This window comes from Agelaius tricolor, unplaced genomic scaffold (assembly GCF_023055355.1).
Source record: "Agelaius tricolor isolate 1412-34295 unplaced genomic scaffold, bAgeTri1.0.p SCAF_44, whole genome shotgun sequence".
Classification (NCBI taxonomy): domain Eukaryota; kingdom Metazoa; phylum Chordata; class Aves; order Passeriformes; family Icteridae; genus Agelaius; species Agelaius tricolor.
The window spans coordinates 3492544-3519202 of NW_027269304.1; the positions used below are offsets into that span (position 1 = coordinate 3492544).

Genomic DNA, 26659 nt, shown 5'->3' on the forward strand with positions numbered 1-26659 from the left:
GCGGACAGCTAAGAGCCGGTGGGGAGGAAGGACCCCTGGGCGCCGTGTGAGGGGACGCGGCCGTGCCGTGCCGTGCCGTGCCGTGCCGTGCCGGTAGCGCAGCGTCGGCAGCCCCCGGGACACCGGGACGGGTCACACGGGGCTCGCCCTGCCCCTGGAGCCACTCCGAGTCCCGCGGCACCCACTCCCCTGGCTTTGGATATCCGGCCGGGCCCGGCGGGGGGCTCCCCCGGCCGAGGATGTCCGGCAGCGGCCCAGGACGGCCGGCGGAGGTTGGTGTCATTTATTAAAGAATGCTTATTCTTTATAAATAAGGGCTCTCGGCGGCCCGGTCGTTCCTCCGTGGGCTCTGTATTTGTCCTGTTTCAGGGGGGCTTGTTCTGATTTTTACTGGGAGGGATTCGGTTTGGTGTCATTGCGTGTGGGGGGGACACCAAACCGAATCCCTCTCAGTAAAAATCAGAGGGGCTCTGATTTTTAAATTTCACGGGGATGTTGCGAGTAGTGGCTGCAAATTCGTCCTTACGCGGTGAGTGGGGCAGTAACGGTGCCGGGGCCGCCACTCTGTCCCGGGCACGGAGCGAGGGACAGTCACAGCTTGTCAGGGAAGCTCCCACTAGGTCTCAAGGTGCGGGAGGGACCCCCAAAACCTCCCGTAAACCGCCCTACACCCCCGGCTTCCCAAACTCTCAAAGAACGGACTGAAACCAGTGCTGGACGATGTTAATGCCAATGAGCAGTGCCGCAGGTAGCGGGCAAGACATGGTGAGACATGTAAGGACATATCTGAGAAAGAGATCTCCAGGACAGGGTGATGATCTGGACACGGTCTCAGCCACAGGGGGGAATCCCAGATCCTCCGGGTGCAGTCTGTGGGGTGGGGAGCACCAGGTCAGTGCACAACCTGCCTGTCACACACAAAAACATCCAAGAAGCAGCCATGTAATGTACTCTGAGTGAAGCGGACTTTTCCTTTCAAAGTGGACTTTCTCCATTCGTTTTCCTTTCACTAGGGACAGATAGGAAGGTGCAAAGGCTCCTGCTCCCCTGGCATGGCAGGAGCAACCTCTGACAATGTTCTCTGCCTCACAGAGGCTCCCTGGGGTCCCGGCCCAGGGGGACTTGGGGCCCAGGGTCCCGGCCCAGGGGGATTTGGGGTCCAGGGCCCAGCCCCCATCACAGTCCAGGGTAGTCACGTTGTGAGGAGGAGAGACCCCAAAACCTGTAATCCACCCCACACCCCCAACTTCCCAACCCCTCAGAGAGTGCAGCTGGGTGTGGTGCCAGCCCCAGAGCTGTCCAGAGGGACAGGGCTGTGCAGATGGCACTGAGCCTCTCCTGCAGCACCGGGGCTGCCAAACAGATACATTTGATAATGATTAGACAAAGACATCTTAGCCAGAATTGTTCACAGGCACTATAACCACTGCTCTAGTGCACTGTGCAGCCACAGCTGAAACATGAATTGTGTGAGCAGTGGGAATGTGAAGAAAAGGCTGGCCTTTACTTCTTGGAGGCATTTCCAGCCTTAGTGCTTCTGTGACTTTGAGCATTGGGGTGGCTGTGTGACAGCTGCAAAAGCAGTGGCAGAGCAGAGACCAGGCACACACACAGAACCTTGCTCACCCACCCAGGCTGTGTGCCCATGGCTCAGCCTGCAGCCGTGACCCTGAGATCACATCATCCCCTGGCAGCAGAAAGGGAAACATCAGGAGATGCTGCTGTGAAAATTTGGGATGGTGTAGGAGTGTTGGGGGGTGGGATGGTCGGAATGGATGGAGATGAGAGATCTCTGCAGCCAGGGCTTGGAATTTGGGGTTTATTGCAAAGGGCCACGTGCAGGGCCCTGCTGGAGCTGCCAGCCACAGCTCAGAGCAGGACTGAGAGAAGAGAGGGGTAAAGAGGATGAGAGGGTAAGAGAGTAAGAGAGCAAAAGCATAAGAGAGCAAAAGGGGTAAGAGAGCGAGGTTCCCATTCCAATACCATAAATCTTCCTCTGTGTTGAATATTCTGATTCTCACTAACCAATCCAGTACAAGATACAAATCCTACAGCATTTACATACAGCCTATAAGAATCACTACATTACCACACTGTGCTACATTTTAAACCCTAAAAACTCCTCTTTGGGCCCTTCTGCCAAGCTGTAGGGTCTGCTCTGACCCTTGGGGCTGTCTGCAAGCAGAGGGTGTTGTTCCATCAAAAGGGGATCACCTTCAGCCAGCCACACCATTGTTTTCCTGTTGTTCAGTAACTGAGGGATCTCAAGGCTTGCTTTCATTTCAGTCTCACTTGTAGTTTCTATATTCTCAAAATGTTTTGCCAGACAATCATATTTGTAAGGCTTTCCTGTTTGATCTTCCCCTAGAGGATGGGGCTTTGCCAGTCTGAAGTGCTGCCCTGCCAGGCTGGGCCAGCTCAGCAGCTCTGCAGAAGCTCTCAGTAGGGTCACTTGCTTGTTCCTTTCTCTGGGGATTTGTCCAACCCTGCCACAGCCTCAGCTCCCTCTGAGGATGTGGAACTTTGGGATGGAGGAGTCAGGCTGGTTTCAGCATTATTCACCCCAAAAGCAGCAGTGATCCCCTCCTGCATTTCCCACTGGGGCCTTGCAGACAGGGCCTTGCTGGGGTTGTGTGAGCCCCTTGCAGGCAGAGCCTCCTGCTCCAGCAGCTCTCAGTGTGCTGTGCTGGTTCAGGGCTCCACAGCCCTTTTGGGGGATGCAGTGTCTGCACTGTCACTCCCATGTTCACCCAGCCTGCTGCCCCACACCGAGGGGCTGCCACGGCCCCTCTGGTGTTATTGGGGGTCAGTCTGCCTCCCTGCCCCAGCAGGGTGCTCCTCCAATCCAGAGTCAAACCCTGCTGCTGCTCAGCACTGCTCCTTGTCCTGGCACGGGCTCTGGTTCAGCGCAAGCTGCCCAGGGCAGCAAACACTCCCTGATTTCACTGTGCTGCCTCAGCAACTGTCCTCTGCCAAATGTTTCTAACCTTTATGCAAAAATGGTTGCATTGTAAACATTTTTTAAAAGCAGGGGAAAAGTGCCACATACTGAAGACTACACAGACACAGTGTAAGCATTACCATCATATAAAAATGGTCTGAGTAAACTGATGCTGCTTTTCCATTAATTTTTAATTCTTTAGGTTGGATGTGTGTTTGTGGAGTTCTCACCTCGGTGATTTGCCTGTTTGCTGCAGAATACTCCTGGCATAATGATGCAGCTCTCTTTTTCATACAGAAGAATCACAGAACCCCAGAGCAGCTGCAGTTGGAAGGACCAAATCCCACCCAGTGCCACGCCTGCCATGTCAGGGACACCTCCCACTGTCCCAGGCTGCTCGCAGCCCCACTGTCCAGTCTGGCCTTGGGCACTGCACACCTGACAAAATGTGCCATTCTCCAGGGCTAGCTGTGCCCGGCTGAGGGCAGGAGGGCGCCGCGTTGCTACCCGAAGTTTTGTGTTCCTGCAGGTGGCAGAGTGGCTGGCACATCCCTTTGATGGCTTCCTCGGGAGCACGGGCCCGTGTGCCGCCGCCGTGGGGCCGCGGAGGGGCGGCGCCGGCAGAGGCCGCGGGCAGCAGCAGCTGCAGCAGCAGAGAGCCCCGAGCCCCGCGGCAGAGAAGAGCCGAGCCACAGCTCCGCGCAGGAAGAGAGCCAAGCCGGGAGCTGCGGACCCGCCCTGCGGCCGGGCCCTGGCGGAGCTGCCGTGGGTGGAGAGATACCGGCCTGAGAGCCAGGTGTGAGAGCTGCTGCACCACGGGACGGGCTGTGCCTCTGCCCCAGCCTGCCCCCACACCCTGCTGGTAGAGCACACGGCTCCTGGGTCTTTGCGTTGTCACTTCTGATGCATTCACTGCCTGCCACACCCCAGGAGCTCTCTGTCTGTGGCAGACACGCGTTCCCCCAGGCTTCCTGAGCAGGAAAGTTGCTCAGCAGGTGTTGTTTCCTGTCAGTCCACTTGTAAGCTCTCAGACCTGTTACTGAATTCCAGACACATCTGGTATTCCAAGCACTGGGGAAACACAGCTATGTGGGATTTGCAGAACTTACAAAAACTTCTTCATTATTAGAGTAGAAAAAGTAAAAAGGACTAGCTCCAGCAATGTGGGATTTGCAGAACTTACAAAACCCTCTGCAGTAGAGTAAAAAAAGTAAAAAGGACTAGCTCCAGCAAGAGCCATGAAGAATCCTGACACAAACAAGATTGTAGTGTAACCGCTTAAAGAATAATAAATAGCTCATTATTTCCTGACTACAAGGAATGGGAAACTGATTGTTTGAGGAAACAGGATGAGATGATCATCCTTAACGGTGGCATTGCTTCTGCAGGGCACACATGTAACTGGAACACACACCAACATGTCTGTTAATATTTTATCCAGCATTTATTCTATTTTTTAATTTCATCATTTGAAACCAAGAGTTTAGTGTATATACATATATATATATATATATATATATATATATAACTTTCATGTATTTTAACCTTGTTTCAGAATGACCTTGCTGTGCAAAAGAAGAAAATTGAGGAAGTTGAAACCTGGTTAAAAATGCACATAGTTCAGAGGCAGCCAAAGCAGGTAAACTTGCTAAAATTGTAACTGGAGGCATCAAACCATACAAATGAGCTATGCAATGCAATTTCAGGTTCAGAGAGAAAGCTCAATTGAGGGAGATAGTGACTGTGTATCATTGTAAGAAATACTCTAAAAACATAGGTTAGAGCTCATACATTTATAATGGGCTTATGCTCCTAAGAGGTGGATTCTGATTTTGCTCAGAAATACTGTTTTCTGGCATCCAGTCATAAATCACAACTCTTCAGTATGTGCTTGAAGCTGCATTTTATCTGCCAGGCTGATTTTTTAAGTCTCCTGACACATTTCCAGTTGCGCTGAGCTGGTGTAAGGGTGGTGAGGATGTTTTTAATCTCAATTGATAAGAGGCATTCTTAGACACAAATTGCCAGCCTTGCCTGGTGTTTTCCAGAGCCAGTTTTTCAGGTGAGTGTCACATGCAGTTTATTTACCAGAGGCAGTGGGAACAGAGCAAGGCTCTCAGAGTCCTGGCTTGGTTCTCTCTGAGTACTCAGCAGGTGAATTAACAGCAGAAACTGTGTGACTCTCCACTGGGAGAGAGGATCATTACCAGAGGAACAGGAAAAGCTCAACCAGTATTCATCCTTAGCCAGCTGTCTGTCTTTATTTGTCACATCTGGATTATGTTTTGTACTTCTGTGTCAGAGTGGCTCTGTCTTGCTGCTGACTGGTCCTCCTGGCTGTGGAAAAACTGCAACTCTGCAAATTCTAGCCAGAGATCTTGGCCTTCAGGTGCAAGAATGGACCAATCCACTCTCTTTAGACTTCACAAAGGAAGACTTGAGGAACATGTTTGGCCATGGTAAGTATTTTGGGGGTTTGTCTTTTTAACTTTTTATTTCCTCTTCCAGTTACTTTTGTGGGTTTTCTATCTTATTTTTTTGCTTCATTTCTGTCTGTCACGTATGAAATCAGATCCTCCATGTTAAGTCCATTCCTTAGTGTTTAATGGGACTCTCTCTGTGGCTTTTATCTGGAAAGGGATTTAGGTTTTTTTACAGTGTTTCATCCAAAATGATTGACACTTCAAATCAGTATAGAGAGTGCTGTAATAGCCTGGATGTAATCTGAACCAAAAGAATGAAAACAGGTAAGTGTCTCTGTCTGGGTTCTCTGTTGAATTACACCCCTTTAGAAATTCTCCTGTTTGTCACATGTTTGCCAAAGGGCTTGTTCAGTGCTGCTGTCAGAAAATAACATGGGTGGGTATTAGTTCATGTGGGTATTTATATTTTACTTGGCATAATATAGAATACATATTTTTAATTAGTTTTCTTTTTCAGACTCAAATTTTCATACGTTTCCGAGTCAGGCCCAAGCAGCTCTCTTTCAAGATTTTCTATTAAGAGCAAATAAGTATAACAAACTTCAGATGCTTGGGGAGTCCTCAGAAAATGATAAAAAGCTTATTCTTATTGAAGTAAGTGAAAACTTGTGCAATGTTGTGTTTCAAACAGTACCTTTTGTTGTAATATTGGCTTGCTGGCTGGCTTCAGATACTGGATTGGTGTTTCCCAGAGTTAGCCTGCTTTACTGCAGATGAGATCCTCATTACTGTTTGTGTCTCTGCAGCACTCCAGAGCCACGTCCTGCCTGTCGTTAGTTATGCCACAGAAGCAAGTAGTGAGGCAGATTTGGGAGTCTGCTGTGAGCACAAAAATGCATAACAGAGTATCAAAAAGCAGATCAATATTGAGAAGTCATTCCCACGTTTCTGGATGATTTAATTTCTAGAAGTATGTATGTGTATAAACAGGAAAAGTGGAAAACACACCACTGTTCCTGTTCTTTAATGATGCAGGAGAGTGTAGGGGACTCTTGGGAATGAACGCAAGCAGGAGCAGTTGAAATTTAGCACTTTCTCCCTGGTTTTACACAGGTGGTGTTGTTTAGGGCACAGGTGTGAACTGAGGGTTTGTGGGCAGGTACAGGACAAGGCTTTATTTGTACTTGCATAGAAGTGTGCTTCAATAGCAACTTCTTTCTGAACTTTTCAATTCTTTTCCCAAGAGAAATTTTAGAAATTGGTAGTCAGGTTGTCTGTAAACTTTCAAGACCAAAACAGACAGAAATTCTGGCAGGGTAATGTGATGTTCTGTAGAATGTAGGAAGCAGATTCTCATGAGACTTGTCTTTATTAAGTCACCTTCTTGTGCACGTGCTTTCACACCTCACATGGGGTCCTGCCCTCTTCCCCAAGGGAGCTGCTTCCTGGAGTGCTTGTCCTCTGGGTGAAACTCCTGTCCACAGGCAGTGTGATCACCCAAGGCTGTGTCTTAGGGAACTGAGAGAGGAAGAAAACATTTCTGTGTAGATGATCCTTTTCCTTAATGAGACATACTGTGCTTTGGGTTTGTTTCCTCCTCTGTCCAATGTCAGCTGTGCTTAAATGTAGTTGACAGCAAGCAAACCAGGAGTTGAAAATGTGTGACAATGTAGTGTGCCATGAGGATCAGTCTGTGGAGGAGAGTATTTCCATCTGAATGTCATGACAGCAGCTCTTGTTTTGGACAGGACATTCCTAACCAGTTCTACAGAGATCCTGGCAGCCTGCATGAAATCCTCAGGTCAGTGGCAAATGGGTTGTTACTTGTGAGCTTTAACAACCTGCAGAGCTGCAGTTTGATATTAATCACATTTTGTTGTTCTGCTGTGCAGGAGTTTTGTTCGCAGGAGTAGGTGCCCCCTGGTCTTTATAATCTCAGATAACTTCAGTGGAGACAGCAACCAGAGGTCACTGTTCCCCGCTGAAATTGTAGAGGAGTTGTGTATATGCAATATTAGGTGAGATCTTCTACCTCAATCAAACACGGTTCAAATAACTGAGAGGTTGGAAACTAATAAACTAATATTTTTTATTGTTTTTTTATGGAATTCAACAGTTTCAAGCCTGTTGCACCAACAAATATGATGAAAGTTCTCAATCGAATAGCTGCAGCAGAAGCCAGTATGGTAAGTTTTCAAATCTCTTAACTTTTCTGCAGGGCTAGGACCATATAAAAATATGTTATTTTTGTTGCTGTATTTGATCTTTGATAGCAGAGCCCCAAATCTCCCCAAAGAAAAAAAAGCAAAACGTTTTCCCCAGGACACCAGAAAGCAAGGAACAAGCTGGAAAGATACCCTGTTTTTAAGATTAGTTTCACTTGATCTGTGGTCCAAGTCTACAAAATTGCTTCTGAAAATTAGTCTGGTTATTACAGTAACTATATAAATGAAACAAATAATAGGAAGAGATATAATCTTTCATGTATCCACTGAGGCCAGAAGGGGTCATGAACCTAAATCTTGTATTGTTCCTGAACTGTTTTGATTACAAGCAGTATGATATTGAGTGACACCTTGCAAAGAGTTATGTGCATTTTTCTCTTTAATATTGTTACATAAATTGTGGCAGTGTGCTTAAACGGATTAAGTTTTTTTAAGTCTATAGTATTCTGTGGTTTGAGCACATGGTGGATACTCATGTGTCTGTTCATGTTGTGTGGCAGAGGTGGGTTCCCAGAGCCATGTTTAAATGCTCCCTTTTCCTGCTCCTCTATTGCTTTGAATATTGCTGTTTTTCCAGTTTCTTCTATTGCTGTTTTTCCTTGTAGAACAGAGAGAATTGCACTCTTGATAGAACTTCTCTGGAGTTGCTTTGCAGAGGTTGTTCAGGTGACATAAGAAGTGCAATAAACAGCCTTCAGTTTTCCTCTACAAAAGGTAAAAATTAAGGTTTTGTTAGGTGAAGTGATGTTTTGACCATTTCTGCTGAAAACATGTTCTGTTTGCAGCTGCAGCACAGGTGGGTGAGTTGCAGAAACATCCTGGACACGCTTCTGTGGAGCAGGAATAAACACAGGGTGTGTGGGGGCGTCAGTGGGGCTCAGCTGCTCCAGGCTGGGCTGAAACCATGTGCGTGTGCTGATGTGATTTGATTAAATACCCCATTTTCTTCCTGATGTCTCTGCTATTTGTGTTTGCTGTTCAGAGTTTCTATGATGCTGCCTTAGTTTGAAAGGGATACTTTCATTGCTTGGTTTCTGCATTTCCCAAACTGCTGATTTTATGAGCATTTTTCAAGTCAGTAGTTGTTAAGGAACCAGTGTGTGTGAGTTGCATTTTTAAAAGCAGTACTCTGGTGTGCATTGCTCATTCTCAGCACTGTGAAATTCTGACATCATTTTTGTCAAACTTAGGTCTAAGGAAACAGACTCACCACTTATCTTCTGCTGTATGTGGTAGAGCTAGTAATGGTGTTGTTAACTGTCACACTTCTTTTCCCTCCCATTTGTTTGCAAGTAGCAAATATGCTCATGGAATACAAGATTAAAGGTAGTTCTAAGCCCATTTTGCAAGAGGGAGAGTTTACTTTGGGGTTTAGGGCATATTGAAATTAGCTGGGGAGTGTCATTTATGTTACACAAGGCAGAGAGTAAAGTTTCTAGATTCAGCTTGCAGATGTTGAAGGTCAATTATTCTGATGATGTCTTCAGGTGTACCAGGCTTGGATTGTCCTGTGTGAATCAGAAAAATAGAGGATTATGCAATTGGAATGAGTGAACATTAGATTGGTGATATCTGAGAAAAGCATGCAGCATCACATCCTCCAGAAAATCTAAATAATGTTAAAATAACCAGTTTGTGTAGTTTTTAATAAGTTATCTTAGAAATGTAAAACCATGACAGTTAGGGCTGGGGAGAAAATAAAGGCAGAGCTTTGGTGTGTGGACTGTTGGAGTGCACACTGAGCATTCTCCTCTCACATTTTCCCTGACTTTGAGAGGGTGTTTGAGCAGAACATCTGTAGTTGTGCAGGTATTTCAGTGATACTGTCAAGTTTTGGGGTTCCCCATCTCCTTGCTGGTCTCCTGAGCATGCAGCATTTGTTTTTATGTACATAAGGTGTGTTTCTTCATGTGTGTATCCATGTAAGTACCATTGATACATTTATTTTGTAACACTATTAATGGGTAAAATAGATGGATGGTAGTTGTAGGAGAAAAGGAAAATACCTAAAGGATAATTTATCTTAGCTCAGTAAGGAACATTCAAGTACCACAAAAGAAAATTATGGGTGAAAAATTTCAAGTTTATTAACTTGGAATAGAATAAGGGTTTTATTTCATGAAGCTCAAAACTTTGTGGAAGATAGTAGGCAGTTGGAAGAATCACCTAAATGAAAGGTTTTCTCTGCCAATTGATATTTCAGGGAGGGAGGTTATTGTACAGATAATGCCAGTAGAAGACAAAATTGATAAGTAAACAGGATGTAACTGAAATAACAGTGTGTAACTGAAATATAATTTACAAATATTTGTACTTGTTCTTTAAAAATGTGAAGTTTAAACGTGGTCAAGTGGGGAGTGTATCAGAACTAGATGGGATAAGCCTGAACGCTTTTTTCAAAGACAGCTATTTGTTGTTCAGAAAAGTATTTGGTACCTCAGCTGTGCCTTAAGGGACAGAAGTGGAATGAAAGTAATGAATGATGCTAATTTAGATGACTGACTAATAAATGAGTTTTCTCATCGTGCTCCTGTTTATACAGCCTGTTCTGTTCCTTCTGTTAGTACTGTTCACATAGAACATCAGCAGCAGCATAATAGAAAACTTCTGCAGATACATGTACTCTGTCTTGATTTTATTTTTTATTTTATTAATAGGCTGCTCATTGGAGAAAGAATTTTGGTCAAAGAAGAAGAAGAGCTCCACAATAAAATGTGATGAAACAGGAGTATCCAAAGTAAGAAAGAAAAGTAAATGTAATACCTCAGAAGACCAGGAGATACAAGCCATTGGTGGCAAGGATGCATCCATTTTTCTTTTCCATGCTCTGGGGAAAATTATTTATTGCAAAAGTAAGAAAACTTTGACTTATTCTCCCTTTCAATGGGCAAAGCATGTCAGCTGCTATTAGCTGGAGTTGCTAAAGTAAGGCTTTGGATGGGCTCTGTCGGGATGTTTGGTCAGTAACAACAGCACAAAATCAGCTACATCAGGGTCCCTCATGCCACTGGCTGTGCACATTTCGGTAGTAATTCCCAGTACTGGCTCCAGAACCAACTGAGGAGAAGTACTGAGGTGAGGGAATACAAAAATTATTTTGTTAGATTTGTTATATGAAGCTTAATGCAGATAAGTCTGTGTTGATGGCTGTGTTGTATTGACTATAATAATTAAATAGCTGTGCCTGTCCCAGGGCTTTCTGGGAATGGATAAGGCTGCAATTTAGCTGCTGGGGGAGCTGACAGTAGCTAACATTTGTGAACATAAAGCCTGTGCAATCCTTACAGGAGAGGCAGTGTCACAAGCAGAGTGCCCTCAGCTGCCTGCGCACCTGTCTGGACACCGCCGGGACACCTTGCTCATCCAGCCTGAGGTACTGCTGCAATGGCCCCAGGAGTTCAGCTGGACCCCACGGGGGTGCTGCAGATCCTCAGCCACATGGGGATCCTTACTGCTCGCACCTGGCGTGCCCTCAGCCTGGCTTAGGGAATCACTCACCCGGGAGGGAGCACTGGGGCAGACCAGCCCCTTGTGTCTGGGCATTGCTGCACAGGCCTTGCGTCCCAGCTCCCTGACCTAGATGTATCACAGCTTTTTGTACAAGGGTCCTTTTCCTTATCCACTTGTAAAATGCAAACTCTTCTTCTTCCTGACAGGAAATTGTGGAGAAATCTCACATGTCTGGAAGCATGTTCAATCTATACCTTCACCAGAACTACGTGGACTTCTTTTCTGACATAGATGATGTAGTGAGAGCCAGTGAATATTTGAGCACTGCTGATGTCCTTTGCAGTAACTGGAGTGTAAGTGTCATCTTTGTATAGACACACACTTATCTTTAACTACTTGGACATTGAGCTCTCAACTTTTCACTGCATTTTTGGGAGTTTGCTGCAAACTTAGGGTGTGAGTGATTTGAATTGTTCATGAATGCTGAAGTACATCAGCTGCAGAAGAGAAGCAGAGATGATGTTTTGTTCAGCTTCTGCCAGCATTTTATTACAATGGGCTGTAGTGTTTGTAGGATACTCTACAAAGTATTTTTGAGTAGAATAGATTCCTGCTAAGAAGCAATCAAACTGTTTCTCTAGTCAGCTGCTTTGAATACAAGTTCTGCAGTAATCTAAACTCCAGGAGGCTGTGCATGCTGTGTGTGTTTCAGTGCAGATGAAGCACTGCCCGGAGCTCACCCAGGGCCCCGTTTCTCCCTCAGGCACGGCTGGTGATGGAGAGCTACAGTGCCTCCGTGGCCACCCGGGGCGTGATCCACTCCAACACCTCCAGGGCCTTTGCCCACCAGCAGGGGGGCATGGGCTTCCGACCCTTACACAAACCACAGTGGTTTCTGATCAACAAAAAGGTAAAGCCTTGATTTTGTTTTTTCTTCCTTTTCCCCTAAGTTGTGACTCTTGAGGAGTGTAGATCAAATGTGATCACTAAGATGCTAAACTTGTCAAATACCCTATTTTGAGATAATCTGGTTCTATAAAGCACTTGCTAGAAGAGCAGTTTGCATCACTCCTTTAATGTAAAAATAAATTGGAGGCCAGTGACAAAGTCTGATGCCTGTGTCCAAGCTGGCATGTTCCTGGGAGAGTGTTAATCCTAAATTAATAGGGAGACAACTAAGTGCTGTTAAGTGTTCCTAGAACTGAGTCTGGTTTTGTGCAGTTTGGAGCACATTGAACTGTTGTATAAGAAATGCCTGCTGTTATGGTTTATGTGTTCAGGTGACACAGCAGGTCTTAGCATTTTTTTACTTTTGAACTAATACATTGGCAAAAAACATTGGCCTTGATGGGCTGGGAATTCTATAACCAAGGAATATATATATTTTTTTTTAATTTTAATGCCCAGTAAAAGGCAAAGTTGAAGGCTTCTACCATTTTAAGATTGGCATGTTAACTGCTTACCTTTTCTTTATCTGGTCTCATTTTTCAGTAGCTCCCTGTAGCAGGCAGGAAGAAAGTCTGTCTGTTATGGTACAGAACATCTACATTTTTAATGTTTTACCTGTTTATTCACTTGTGTTTTCCCCCCGCACCCACCTCTTACAGTATCAGGAAAATTGCATTGCTGCAAAATCCCTGTTCTCAAGCTTCTGTTTACCACCTGAGTGCCTTCAGACAGAGCTGCTGCCTTACCTTGCTGTGTTAGCAAACCCAATGAGAAACCAAGGTAAGATGGATCAAGGTAACTCCTGGTCTCCAAGTGTTTTTGCAGCTGAAACATACTGGCAAATTTCATAAGCCAAAAGGTCAGTACTGTTTATGTTTTTGCCTCAGCATAAAACATTCTCCTGGCATATGTTATGTAGGTGATGCCCAAAGATGCTTCCAGTACCAGAGCCAGAATTAAAGCTGCCCTGGTAGGTTGGTCAAACTGTAGTGGTTAAGGTGCTCTCTAGACCTAGGCTTTTGATTATATTTGCTGGAGGATTTGATGAGAAGAGTTTTGTAAACCCAGCAGCCAATGTTGACTAGATCTTCATTGTTTACTGATACCCTTCTGAGAAGAGAAGGGATTCTGCATGATTCCGTGTGAATCAAGCAAAAGCCATTTATTGTGTCTCTAAACATAGTTGATATTTACTTCTTCTCTTGGTCTACACAATCATGCATTGTTTCATTGGCAGCTCTGCTTTGTCCACAAGGCAGCATACATCTTTTTATTAATCCAATGGATAGATGCTGTAAGAATCATTTTATTGGGGTTGACATCCCTATGTGTGCCAGCAACTTTTCTGCCTCTTCTTTCTTCTTGCAACATCAGGTTTTTTACCCACAAAGATGACCTTGTTCTTTAGTTCCAGGAGGTTGGGCTGGTTCATTTAGTACACGTCCATTTTCCTGTGAATAGGATCCTACACCTTTCCAGTAACAGCAGCACACTTACAACAGCTCAAAAAACCCTTTCAGAGATAAAAGAAGCAAAATTCCAGTTTGCAGTGCATAAAAAAAAAAAAAAGTTAAATCTGAGATAATCTATTAGCAAACAGTTCATGCAGAAAAACTTACTTTGTGTGGTACATAATGCAAAAATCAGCATTTACAGAGCTGGGCCACTTATGCTGTTGTTAATTGTTTATAATAAAAAGCATCGTGTCTTAACTAAGGCCTTGACATCAGGATGAGTGAATATTGTAGGCTGTGGAATAACAGCTCTGCATGATAAACACACAGGGGTGAATGTCAGGGATTTGGAATTTTGTGTGTAGGCCATCTGTACATATGTTGTGGGAAACTGGAACAGTTTAGGGGGGGAAAGTTACATGCACAGTGTTTTGGTATCTAAAATATTTCAAATATAGACAGGAATATTTGACTAAGGCCATTGCTTATTTTCTGCTATGCCCAGCTGTGTTCATTATGATCTACCTGATATGATACTGGTGGCTCTTTGTTCTTAGCTCAGATTGCTTTTATCCAAGACGTGGGGAGGCTGCCACTGAAAAGACATTTTGGGAGGTAAGCTGAACTTGTGTCTGCAGTTAAAAAGTGACACTGTGTCATATATGAAAGGGAAGAACCCTTTCATTACATAAGTCTGTGATGTGACATTCAAAAACAAAGTATTTTTAAAGGTTTATTTAATCTGAAATCAGATAGCTGCACTGATTTTATCTGGTAGTAGTTTTGCCTGTAAGGCCACTCAGAGTGAACCTTTGTTCAGAATTCATGGTTTCTCATCAGGCTGTAGCTGCTGACTGCTGGGAACCCAGGGTTTTCCCTGTGGGGCTGCAGTGCCCTCCTCACAGGCTGCATGTGCAGCCTCAGGTGACATGGCACGAGGAGCTCTCCTGTGACTCTTGTGGGCCCTCTGGATCCGAGACTGCACTTACCCCAGCAGAGCCTCAGCTACACCTCTATGGCTGTGATGCCCCTGGAATTTAAAAGGTGTTTCAATTGATGAGGTTTTAGCAAAGAATCAAGTTCACAGCTGCAGTGAGACAAACTGTCATCTCCTAACTAGGATGTAGTTTGTTGAGGCATCTGACAGAGCATCTCCTACTTGTCCCCAGTGTTGCTGCTGAGTTTAACTGTGAATTTCCAAGCTTTATTTCCCTGTTCCCCAGCTGTTGCATTAAAAGCCATTTTGGTTGTTAGTCAGGGAGGAGGGAGAGTGTCCCTAAGGGGTGTATTTCCTTGTAATCACCCTGCCACAAGGTGTGAAGTTTCTCAAATTAACTGTAACTTCCTCAACACTTTAAGTTCCCCTGCAGCATGCCGGTGGGTACTGACATTTGGTATCTGCATTAATAAGCTGGTGAGGTGTCACAATGTCTGATGCGAGGGGTGACGCCCTGCTGGCAGCACCGGCATCCTTTTCCATCTGTTCAGTAGTACAGAGAAATGCAGGGCTCCTGCTGGAGAGCGCAGTGTGTTCCTGGGCAGTGCCTCTGCCGGAGGGAATGAGGCACAGGGCTCAGGGAGCTCTGGGAGCAGCCTGTGCTGTGCTCAGGGGCTCAGGGGGCTCAGGGAACAGCTTGTGCTGTGCTCAGGGGGCTCAGGGAGCTCAGGGAGCAGCCTGTGCTCTGCTCAGGGGCTCAGGGAGCAGCCTGTGCTCTGCTCAGGGGCTCAGGGGGCTCAGGGAGCAGCCTGTGCTGTGCTCAGGGGCTCAGGGAGCAGCCTGTGCCCTGCTCAGGGGGCTCAGGGAGCAGCCTGTGCCCTGTTCAGGGGCTCAGAGGCTCAGGGAGCAGCCTGTGCTCTGCTCAGGGGGCTCAGGGAGCAGCCTGTGCTGTGCTCAGGGGCTCAGGGGCTCAGGGAGCAGCCTGTGCCCTGTTCAGGGGGCTCTGGGAGCAGCCCGTGCCCTGCTCACGGTGCTCCCCGGTGCCCTGCAGGCTGCAGCTGGAGGCTCTGGGTGACAAGGACCCCGGCGTGCCCGAGCTGTCCCACGGGGACGGCGACCCCGAGGGGCTCCCCTCCAGCCAGTCCAGCGGCAGCGACCTGCCCGGCAGCCAGCCCCAGCCCGTGGCAGCCCAGGCCCTCCTGGAGGAGGAGGAACTGAGGATCGAGGAGTACGACAGCGACTGAGAGACCGCGACACGCCCCGCGCCGTGCCCGCAGCGCTGCCCAGCCGGGCTCCGGGGCTGGGAGCCAGCCCGGGCCGGCCCTGAGCCCCCGCGGAGCTCCCGGAGCCCTCCCGCTCTGCAGGGCCGGCCCGAGCCACTTCCTGCCTCTCCTGAGCCATGACACTGCCTGAGGGCGGTCACCAGAGAGAAATAAAGGACTGAAATCCGTTTGAAAGAGACTAGAGATGAGCAGTTGTCAGTCTTAAATTATTTGTATTTTTACACGTTTTAATATACTTTGCAGTCATGCAGTGTGTTTCCTGAGGACACATTCCATAAGTTGTCAGCATTTAGAGGGTTTGTTCAAGTTCACACTCTCAAAAAAACTGCTGTTTGGAAGTTGAGCCCTTCTGGAAAGAGGAGGCTGAAATTTACACCTGAAAAGTCACCATACTGATGATGTAAAGAAAACTTCTACTGTATTCATACTGTTTTGTACTCTGACTTACAGAAGGCATAAATAAGATCTTCATGTCTTTATAAGTGGAACTAATGTTGTACCATGGATTATTTTGTATTCCTCTTGGAAAAAAATTTTCATAACTCTTAGAGGGGAAAAGGCAGCAATTAAGCACAAGTTGTGCTTTGTAGCAAGTTAAATGTATAATGTGCAGTTTTTCTCCTTGACTTGCAGTTGTGCTGGGGGAAACTCTGATCTGTGTTTGGTAACTGACACGATTGAGTGCTGTGGTTAATGCCACAGCAGAGAGGAAAAAACAGCTTTGTGTGATGCACGTTGGCATTCCTGTATTTCTTACAGCCAGTTTAGTGACAGAAAACATGTTTATCCACCCTGACCTCGGGTTTATGCTATTAAAGAGTCTGTACCTGTCCTCTCTCAAGGGACAGGTCTATCTTTTCATCTACAGCTATTGCTTAATTTTGAAGGGGGAAATTTCTCTCCTAAGTCTAAAATTCTGTTACAGCTGTACTCATTACAGGAAATTGGAATGTCTTTGGCTGTTCATGACCATTAACCCTTTTCCAGGGTGGTTTGGATGGGCTGTTCCTGGGGTGCCTCCAGCACAAGTAACAACCAGGCATAAAATACTCATTTCTATCATGCAAGCACACTGCCACCCTCCTTTCAGCTTTCTTTACAGTAGCACCAGGTAACTGCAGCTGCTGTGGTGGCCTTTCCCTTGTTAGGGCAGAAATCAACGCTCACCTGGCCAATCCCACCTGGCACTGTGAGCTACAGCGTGCAGAGCTGCCCTGCAAAACCTCTGTCACCTGCAAACACCACCTGGGCACACACACAACCCCCATTGCTCTGTCTGGAGCCCGAGTGCTCTGCAGTGCCCAGGTAACAACACACGAGGTGAGGCTGAGGCTGGGCTGGCAGCATGGGCAGGGCAGGAGCAAGAGTCAGTGCAGCCCCCTGCCATCTCAGCTCTTCACTGTCCCACCTGCGAGCTGGGCAAAGAGGAGAGCTGGGCTTCACACCGGGGTGAGAGGTATCCCCAGCCGGGGTCTGTGCACAAACCCCAAACAGGACAGGGCTGCTGGGAACGTGCCTGGAGCTGTTTGATTTCCCACCATCAGCCTCATTCCATGGCCATGGCAATGGGAAGATGCCACCAGCTCACATCCCAGGCAGCAGACACAGAACTCAATGTCACAACTCACTCTAGGAGTTTTTTGGCCAATCCCACAAAGCAAAAGCACATTGACAGTGTTTATATCTGTACAGTAAATATTCTATATTGGCAGTAGTTCTGTCCAATCACTATAAGCACAGGTACCTGTGGTTAAACAATGCCTGCTTATTTCAAATACAATACCTGCTTGTGAGCCTTCAAACACAATGCACAGAGCTCCATTATTAAGCTTTAACCTTCCTAATATCTTGCTAGATAAACTTTTCTGTAGCTTAGGGAGTTATTCTAGACAAGCATTAATACACAGACCATTGTTCTATTTGTCCTTTTCTACTTTTTACATAATTTTTCTGCTGACCAATCTCATGGCTGCTGCTCAGCTCCAATCCCAGTTCTGCTGTCTCTGGGGCCTGCCTTTTGCAGCTTTCCCAAAACCCTCTGATTTTGTGCATTCCCACAATAGGACCTGGGGGTGCTGGCCAGCAGGGGCTGAGCACGAGCCAGCAGTGTGCCCAGGTGTGGTGGTGTTCTCAGGGGTCCCAGGACGAGGGAGGAGATGAGAATCTTGACTTCATGTTCCAGAAGGCTGATTTATTATTTTACGATACATATTACATTAAAAGAAAATTATATACTAAAACTATACTAAAGAAAAAGAAAGCATTTCATCAGAAGGCTAGCAAAGGAAAGAAAAGAATGATAATAAAATCTTGTGACTGCTCACAGCCTCAACACAGGTGGCTGTCTCTGGTCATCAAGTAAAACCAATTTCACATGCTGGGTAAACAATTCTCCAAATCACATTCCAAAGCAGCAAAACACGGAGAAGCTGAAGTTTCCCAGCTTCTCAGGAGAAAAGATCCTAACAGAAGGAATTTTCATAAAATACGTTCTTGACACCCAGGTGGCCAAGAAGGCCAATGGCTCCTGGCCTGGCTCAGGAATGGTGTGGCCAGCAGGAGCAGGGCAGGGATTCTTCCCCTGTGCTCAGCACTGGCTGCACCTCGAGTGCTGTGTCCAGTTCTGGGCCCCCAGTTTAGGAAGGCCATGCAGGGGCTGGAGCGTGTCCAGAGAGGGGCAGCAAGGCTGGGGAGGGCTCTGGAGCACAGGTCCTGTGAGGAGCAGCTGAGGGAGCCGGGGGTGTTTATCCTGCAGAACAGGAGGCTCAGGGGACACCTCCTCACCACCTGCAGCCCTGAAAGGTGGCTGTGCCCAGGTGGGGCTGGGCTCTGCTCCAGGTGGCGCAGGCAGAACCAGAGGACACGGCCCGAGCTGTGCCAGGGGAAGGTCAGGCTGGCATCAGGGAAAAATTCTCCACTGCAAGAGGGGTTGGGCACTGGGATGGCTGCCCAGGGAGGAGTGGAGTCACCGTCCCTGGAGGGGTTTAACAGAGCCTGGACGTGGCACTCGGTGCCATGGTGCAGCTGATGAGGAGCTGCTGGGTCAGAGCTGGGACTTGATGGTCCCAAAGGTCTTTGCCAACCTGGCTCATGCTGTGATTCTGTGATTTAGGAACATCCCCAGAAGGAAAGGTGCCTGTGCTTTCTGGGTGTGATCAGAGAGCTGAAACTGCTCTGGGTGCCTTTGGGGAGCCCCATGGCTCACACTGGAACCACTCAGTGTGCTGTTTGTGAGGTCCCCAGGATGAGGTGAGAGATGAGAATCTGACTCCATGTTCTCAGAAGGCATATTATTATTTATATTATATTATATTATATTATATTATATTATATTATATTATATTTATTATATTTTATTATATTATATTATATTATTATATTATGCTATACTAAAACTATACTAAATTAAAAGAGAAAGGATACACCAGAAGGCTAAACAAGAATAATAATGAAAGCTTGTGACTGACTCGGAGTCCAACACAGCTGGCTGTGATTGGTCATTAAATTAAAACAATTCACATGGAACCAACCAAAGATGCACCTGTTGGTAAACGATCTCCAGACCGCATTCCAAGCAATCAGATAATTATTGTTTTCATTCTTTTCTGAGGCTTCTCAGCTTCCCTGGAGAAGAAATCCTGGTGAAGGGATTTTTCAGAAAATATCATGGTGACAACCCAGCCCTGTCTCCATGTGAAGCTGTGACTGGGGGTGGGCTCGGGGCTGCCCCTCACAGGGCACCTCGGCCAGGGTTAGGGACAGGACACACAGACACGGATGCAGGTGGCTCACAGCAGCAGGGAAACACAACAGTTAAACACAAGGAGCAGTATTTTCCTTCTTCCCCCGATGCTGTGGGGACCAATGTCCTGTTGTGATGTCACCTGTCGCAGACATCTTTTATGAAAAATCCTTTCCTTAGGATTTTTCCTCTTGAGAAGCTGAGAGGCCTCAGGAACAAAATGTAACCAATGGTTATCTGCTGCTGTGGAATGCAACAGATAGATCTTTGATTGGCTCATGTTGGTTGTTTTTAATTAATGGCCAATCACAGTCAGCTGGTTCAGACTCTCTGTCCGAGACAGAAGCTTTTGTTACCATTCCTTCTTATTCTATTCTTAGCTAGCTTTCTGAAGAAATCCTTTCTTCTGTTCTTTTAGTATAGTTTTAATGTAACATATATCATAAAATAATAAATCAGCCTTCTGAAACATGGAGTCAGATCCTCGTCTCTTCCCTCATCCTGGGACCCCTGTGAACAGGGTCACAGTCACCTGCGGGTGGAGGGTGACAAACAAAGCGTGTGACAGTGACATCCCTGGGGGCTGTGTTGTGATGTCACATCCCTCCCTGGCTGTACTGGGCACTGGCAGGGCCAGCGTGGCTCCAGCCTGGCTGCTGCCAAGCGAGGCTCTGGAGAGTGGAGCCAGGCGTTTCCTGGAGCCGTGGGCTGACACTGGGCTTCCCTGCCCGTGTCCCGAGCCCTGCCTGGTGCTTGCAGCACTGCAGGTGAGCCCCGTGGGGATGCTCCCCGTCCCCACAGGCTGGCTGCGCTCGGGGAGCAGCGAGGGTGTCCTCTGGGGCCTTTCTTCCTGCCCTGCATGCCCCAGCACAGCCAGCGTGAAATAAATAGGGCACGAGATCTTTCTCGTTTTTAATGCATTTATTAAAAATCAGCCTGGGTGGGAAGAATCGATGGGTCGCACTCACACCGCCGCTGCTCCCAGGAGTGACTCGTCGGGGGAGGAAAACTGCAGCTTTGTCTGCTGGTCTGCGGGGAGAGCTGGGGCTTCTGTCCTCACGAGATTCCCGGTTTTCCAGTTTGACATTCGAGTTCCTCTTTCTAGCCGACATCTTTTAGGTTAGGGTGAGGGGTAAAAAGGGTCTCAGCAGACACTGGATTCTGTTCCTCACGTCCAGACATCACTTCGATCCATCAATTCCATGTTGGCTCATTGTTTTTAGGGGTTTTTGCTAGGTTTGGTGAGGGTTGTCCCCTCCTCTTCATCGTCCCGGGTGCCATCCTCCAGGAAGCAGCAGGCAGGGTGTTACTCGACAAAAAGGGGAATTCCCAACCATCAACAACAGGTAGTTAACGAAAAACTCTTAACAACAGCTGATTACAACAACAAACAGTTAGAACTCCACCCTGGCAGCAACTGGCCCAGCCTGTGAACTCTGCAGCCTTTTAAAAAAATGGGCAACTCTTCTACTCATAACACAGAGCCCACGGCCTCTCTCCATTCCGCAGTGTGTGACATGCTCTGGAAGCGCTACAGAATCCCAGAATCGCCAACGCTGGAAGAGACCTTCGAGACCCCCAAGTGCAGCTGTGGGCCCAGCACCGCGGCCGGTGCCAGCCATGGGGAGCGTGCTGTCCTTGTACCTCTCTGCAGCCCCGCCGGCCAACAGCAAGGCCACGCAGACGGACTGGAACTGCCCGGTGTGCCACAGCGTGGAGGGCGACACGGCCGCCGTGCCCTGCGGCCACCAGTTCTGCCTGGGCTGCCTGCTGCGCCACACGGCCGGCAGCGCCACCTGCCCGCTGTGCGCCAGCCCCGTGCTCAGCGCCCGCTTCTCCGTGCTGGGCCGCAACGATTTCCTGCAGTGCCTGCTGAGCCCGGCCGCAGCGCCGCCGGGGCCCGCCGGCTGGGCCCGCCGTGCCCTGTTCCGCCTGGTCTACACCGGCCCGGCCGCCCCGCGGGCAGCGCTGGCCCCGGCTGAGCCGGCGGGCGCGGAGGCCGAGGAGGAGTTCCCGGTGGAGCTGTGGGCAGAGCTGCTGCACGGCCAGGAGCAGCTGCTGGAGCCCGTGCGGCCCTGGCTGCGGCACAGCCTGGACGCCATCTACAGCCCGCACTGGTGGGAGGCGCGGCAGGTGGAGACCATCGCGCTGGCCACGCTGTGCATCTGCGGCCCGGACAGGGCCGAGCTCACGCACATGCTGCAGAGCTACCTGGGCGACTACACCGCGCCGCTGATCCGCGGCCTCATCCACGTGGCCGTGCACGGCTGCAGGGAGGCCTGGCTGCGGCGGCGCTCACCGCCGGCCCCGCAAGACGAGCCGGACGAGGCCCAGAGCCCCGCGGCCAGCGCCGGGCCCTCCTCGCCGGGCGGGACCCCCGGCCTGGCCCCGGACCCCGCAGGGCCCGGCCTGGGGCAGCGGCCCGGCCGGCCTGAACGCGGGACTGGGCCCGGCCTTCCCCCCGCCGCGCCCGGCCCCGCCGGGCAGGAGAGGCCCCGCGGCGGCCCCGAGCAGCGCCGGGCCCCGGCCGGGCCGCAGCAGGGCGCGCTGGCCCCGGGCCCCTCCGCGCCCCGCCGGGACAGGAGCTGCCGGCCCCCGGCCCGGGTCACTCGGCGCTCCGAGGTGGGGAGGGCCCACAAATCCCGGTGCCCTTTGAGGGTCAGGAGGAGGAAACCAAGGAGGAAATAAAATTGTGACATTTCCTTGACACAGTCTCCCCCCTCTCCTGGGGGCTGTTCCGATGGTCAGGCTCCGTGTGCCAGCATTGAACGGAGAAGGGTCGCGATGCCGCGGGCCGTTCCCGCGTGCTGTGGGCAGCCCCGGCCCCTCACAGCAACCAGGGGCTCCCTGCCCCGAACCCACAGCCCCGGAGCCGCAGTGCCTGGGACAGGCACACCTGTGGCCCTGTTCATCTGCAGGATCCCAGAACACAGCCCGGAGGGGGTTTCAAAGGCCATGGAGAACGGATCAGCAGCGAGGTCTGCCCGCTCCGCCAGTGCCCGCAGGCTGACCCAGCTGTCCCCAGTCTGTCCCTGCCCTCTGTCCCCACTGTCCCCGGGCTGTCCCCAGTATCCCCGGGCTGTCCCCGGGCTGTCCCGCGCTGCCCTGCCCTGCCCTCCCCGCGCAGTCCCTGCCGTGCCCTCCCTGAGCCCGGGCTGTTCCCCCACCGACCCCTCCCTTCGCTGCCGGCCCGGCCCTGTGTGGAGAGGGGAGCCGGCCCAGCACGACGCCCGGCGCTCATTGGCTGTTACGACGCCCAGCGCTCATTGGCTGTTACGACACCCGGCGCTCATTGGGTGTCGCGTCGCCCGGCGCTGATTGGGTGTCGCGCGGCCCGGAAGCGGAAGCGGCGGCGGAAGCGGAGATACGGCGGTGATGGCGGTAGAGATGGATGTGGCGGACGGGCAGTGCCGGCTGCGGCCCTTCTCCTGCGAGCTGGGGCTGCTCTCGCGGCCTGATGGCTCGGCCGCCTTCCTGCAGGGTCTGTGGGGCTGCGCTCCCCGAGACTTCCTATCCCATCCCGTAGGGTCTGTGGGGCTTCCCTTCCCTTCCCTTCCCTTCCCTTCCCTTCCCTTCCCTTCCCTTCCCTTCCCTTCCCTTCTCTTCCCACATTGTCTGTGGGGCTCCACTCACCAGGGCTCTCCTTCTTTCCTTACCGGGTCTCCTTTTCCCAGCCTTCCTCTGCCGAGACTCCCCATCCCATCCCGGCTCCTCTTCCCGGGGCTCCTCGTTCCTTCCCAGCCATTTCCGCAGTGTCTGTGGTGCTGCTCGTCCCAGGCCTCCCCTTCTTTGCCTCACAGAGCTCCCCTGCTGCACGTCCTGGGGCTCCCCTTGCCAAGTCCCGCTCCCACCCTTCCTGCAGGGTGCCAGGGGCTGCCGTTGCCAGAAGCGGCCTCCTCACCTGAGCTCTGCTCTCTGTGTGCCCAGGTGACACCTCGGTGCTGGCCGGGCTCTATGGCCCTGCGGAGGCCAAGATCAGCAAGGAGCTTCCGGACCGGGCGGCGCTGGAGGTGCTGCTGCGCCCCAAGGTGGGGTTGCCAGGTGGGGACCCGCCATCCTGTCCCAAAATAGGGTCTTCCCCCCAGAGGTATTTGGTTTATTTACAGGCCTTTATTTCAGTTTTTCTGGGTGGCAAATCCACAACTCCATCACAACCAAGCCCTTTCTCTACTGACACGTTTTATCAATCACAGGCACTGCAGTGTCCCGGTTCTGTGGGTAATCAGTGCCCTCCCTGCTGCTGGGTACCAAGCCCCTGGCTGCTGTCACTGCCCAGTGCCACGCTGGCTCTGTCCCTGCTGTGCCTGGGGCTCCCTGCCCTGTGCCCAGCCCAGCTGTCCCCAGCAGTTTGTCCCTTCTCCTGGCACTGTCCCTGCCGTGCTGGCAGCCCCTGGGTGCGCCTGGCCCTGGGTGTCCCTGGCAGGGAGCTCCGTGTGCGGGGCTGCTGCGCTGACCCGGGGCAGCCCTGTGGAGCTGGGCAGGGGGGTTTGGGTGCCAGCTGACAGGCTGCCCGCTGTGCAGGTGTGCTGGAGCGCAGCCGGGAGCAGCTGCTGCGGCAGACGTGCGAGGCCGTGCTGCTGGGCGTGCTGCACCCACGCACCGCCATCTCCCTGGTGCTGCAGGTGCTCAGCGATGCTGGTTCCGTATCCTTCCCTCCGTGGGGCAGCCTGGGGGGCAGGGGGACGGGAGCTCTTGCTGCTGTGGGTCCCTTGACACACCCAGCTGCTGTCGTGCTGCCTGAACGCTGCCTGCATGGCGCTGCTGGACGCGGGGCTGCCCCTGGCCGCCCTCTTCTGTGGGGTCACCTGCGCCCTGCAGCCTGACGGCACCATCCTGCTGGACCCCACGGCCCGACAGGAGCAGGTGAGCCCTGCGTGGGCGGGGGGCCCTGCTCTGGGTGTGCCCCCCAGCCCTCCTGACCCCTGTCCCTGCAGGAGGCACGTGCCATCCTCACCTTCGCCATCGCCAGCAGCAACAGGAAAGTGCTGATGGCCACCACCAAGGGCAGCTGCTCTGTGGAGGAGGTGAGGACTCCCCAGGGGGGGTTTGGGGTGCGGGATTCCCTCACAGGGGGCCTCACACGCAGCCCTTCTCCCTGGTCCTGCACAGATGCAGCAGTGCCTGGCCGCAGCCCAGCGTGCCGCCAGCACCGTCTTCCAGTTCTACCGCGACTCCGTGCGCCGCCGCTACTCCAAGTGCTGAGCCGGGGACACCCTGCGGGCAGCTGGACTGGCCTGGGCCCCCAGCCCTCAGTAAAGGACCCTTTTCCCTCCACTCTGCCTCCTGAGTCCATCCTGTGTCACAGGGCCTCCTGAGAGGGGCACACACGGGGACACTTCTGGGGATACATGTCCCAGGACCTGCTGGCTCCTGACACCCCTAGGGTGGGGACAAACGGACATGGCGTGGGCACGGCCCTGGTGGGACACCCAACATGGCAGCTCCAGGGTGGCACACATGTGCCCAACATGGCAGCCAGAGCACCTCCTGAGGGGGGCACACATGGGGATGCTTCTGGGGATTCTGGGGATACGTGTCCCAGGACCTGCTGGCTCCTGAGACTCCCGGGGTGGAGAGAAATGGACACAGTGTGGGCACAGGCCTGGTGGGACACCCAACATGATGGCCCTGGGGTGCCACACATGTGCTGGTACACCCAACATGGCAGCTGTGGAGTGTCACACATGTGCTGGTACACCCAACATGGCAGCTGTGGAGTGTCACACATGTGCTGGGACACCCAACATGGCAGCCCTGGGGGTGGCTGTTTCAGTCCCTCTGGGAGCCTCTCAGGAACCCTCGGCCGGTCCCGAGTTGGCAGACACCAGGGGGGGGCAGCCCCGACACGGCCAACAGCGGGGAGACACTGTCTGTGCCCCGAGGGTACTGAGGGCACCTGGGCTGGGGGCAGACACTCTCTGTGCCCCGAGGGTACTGAGGGCACCTGGGCTGGGGGCACACACTCTCTGTGCCCCGAGGGTGCTGAGGGCACCTGGGCTGGTCGCCTTTGCAGCAGAAGAGACACCAGAGACAGCGGTAGAAGATAAAGGGACGACTCTTAGCAGGGGTTAATCCAAGGTTTTATTCCAGGAGTCCCAAAGGAGCTCCTGCACCTCGGGGCCTCCTGCTGAGAGCCCCGGGAGATGTGCCAAGGTTACATTTAAAGGGAGGTGGAAACCGAAAGTAGATAACATCCTACCAACCATTAAGTGACCCTAAGGGATGGATGCTGGGAGATAGACATTTAGGACAGCGTATGGGGCAAGGCTTGGAGGGCTGACTCCCACCCTCTGGCTAATCACTCGACGACTTGGACCGAAACTTCTGGATGGAGGGGATGGGATGCTGAGTGATTGACAGAGAGCCAGGGTGGGGGTTTGGGGATGATCTCATTCAGGGAGAGGGATAACACAGGTAAAGGGAGGGGGGTACAGTCTGGGATAAACCATTTGGGAAAAATATGGGAATACAAAACAAAACTACTTCAAAGTATTACAAAGTATAAAAATGCAGTACAACAGGGTGCCACACTTGTGCTGGTACACCCAACATGGCGGCTCAGGGGGTGCCACACATGTGCTGGTACACTCAACATGGCAGTACTGAGGTGACACACATGTGCTGGGACACCCAACATGGCGGCTCAGGGGTGCTACACATGTGCTGAGACACCCAACATGGCGCCCCTGGGGTGCCGCACATGTGCTGGGACCCCCAACATGGCAGTAATGAGGTGCCACACATGTGCTGGTACACCCAACATGGCGGCTCGGGGTGCCACACCTGTGCTGGTACACCCAACATGGCAGTACTGAGGTGCCACACATGTGCTGGTACACCCAACATGGCGGCTCAGGCGTGCCGCACATGTGCTGGGACACTCAACATGGCGGCCCCGGGTGCCGCGCTCCCGCCACACCGTCCCGGTACACCCAAGATGGCGGCGCAGCCGGTGACCTTCGAGCATGGCGGAGCCGCGGCGCGTCGACTCCGTGCCTTCCTGGGCGGTGCTTGTGTCACCGCGACCAATAGGGAGGCGGTGTTGGGCTGGATCACGCAGTGGGCGGGGCGATGCTGACGCGTCTGGCCGCGCATGCGCGTTGGTTGAGGGATGAGGAGGATATGTAGTCAGAGAGGAGATCAGTGGGGTGCAGTAACGGGGGGCACTGCAGCTGATGGGGGCAATAACGGGGAGCACTGGGGGTGTAGGGGCAATAAGGGGATTGTGGAGGGCATTACCGGGGGCACTGGGGGTG

The 26659-nt window shown here is 51.2% G+C and overlaps 2 protein-coding genes across 4 annotated transcripts; both read left to right on the forward strand.

Moving 5' to 3' along the window:
• The first annotated feature begins 2 nt into the window (after window positions 1–2).
• RAD17 (RAD17 checkpoint clamp loader component) lies at window positions 3–16528 on the forward strand. Of its 3 annotated transcripts, XM_071455073.1 has the most exons (16): window positions 3–272; window positions 3471–3737; window positions 4497–4580; window positions 5244–5400; window positions 5882–6018; window positions 7113–7165; window positions 7257–7382; window positions 7481–7550; window positions 8195–8303; window positions 10247–10441; window positions 10877–10962; window positions 11246–11392; window positions 11803–11949; window positions 12647–12767; window positions 13999–14056; window positions 15430–16528. In XM_071455073.1, the coding sequence occupies exons 1-16, from the start codon at window positions 240–242 to the stop codon at window positions 15620–15622; spliced, it is 1983 nt and encodes a 660-aa protein (XP_071311174.1). In that variant the 5' UTR covers window positions 3–239; the 3' UTR covers window positions 15623–16528. The 3 variants fall into 3 exon arrangements, with proteins under 3 accessions (XP_071311174.1, XP_071311175.1, XP_071311176.1); XM_071455074.1 differs by lacking the exon at window positions 3471–3737; XM_071455075.1 differs by lacking the exons at window positions 3–272; window positions 3471–3737; window positions 4497–4580 and having other exon boundaries at window positions 5383–5400; window positions 5869–6018; window positions 15430–16394.
• Window positions 16529–22719: 6191 nt separating this feature from the next.
• On the forward strand, window positions 22720–24677 carry EXOSC5 (exosome component 5). The gene is made up of 6 exons (XM_071455112.1): window positions 22720–22884; window positions 23331–23444; window positions 23925–24046; window positions 24126–24266; window positions 24338–24427; window positions 24513–24677. Exons 1-6 carry the CDS (start codon window positions 22779–22781, stop codon window positions 24603–24605), a joined length of 666 nt encoding a protein of 221 aa, XP_071311213.1. The 5' UTR covers window positions 22720–22778; the 3' UTR covers window positions 24606–24677.
• Window positions 24678–26659: the final 1982 nt, after the last annotated feature.

Excerpts from the sequence above, each read along its gene's own strand:
- EXOSC5 (XM_071455112.1), top strand. The coding sequence starts at position 22,779 with ATGGCGGTAGAGATGGATGTGGCGGACGGGCAGTGCCGGCTGCGGCCC. Across the intron at positions 24,047-24,125 it reads TGCTCAGCGATGCTGGTTCC|CTGCTGTCGTGCTGCCTGAA; the intron begins GTATCCTTCCCT and ends TGACACACCCAG. Across the intron at positions 24,267-24,337 it reads CCACGGCCCGACAGGAGCAG|GAGGCACGTGCCATCCTCAC; the intron begins GTGAGCCCTGCG and ends CTGTCCCTGCAG.
- RAD17 (XM_071455073.1), top strand. The coding sequence starts at position 240 with ATGTCCGGCAGCGGCCCAGGACGGCCGGCGGAG. Across the intron at positions 4,581-5,243 it reads TTCAGAGGCAGCCAAAGCAG|AGTGGCTCTGTCTTGCTGCT; the intron begins GTAAACTTGCTA and ends CTTCTGTGTCAG. Across the intron at positions 6,019-7,112 it reads AAAAGCTTATTCTTATTGAA|GACATTCCTAACCAGTTCTA; the intron begins GTAAGTGAAAAC and ends TGTTTTGGACAG.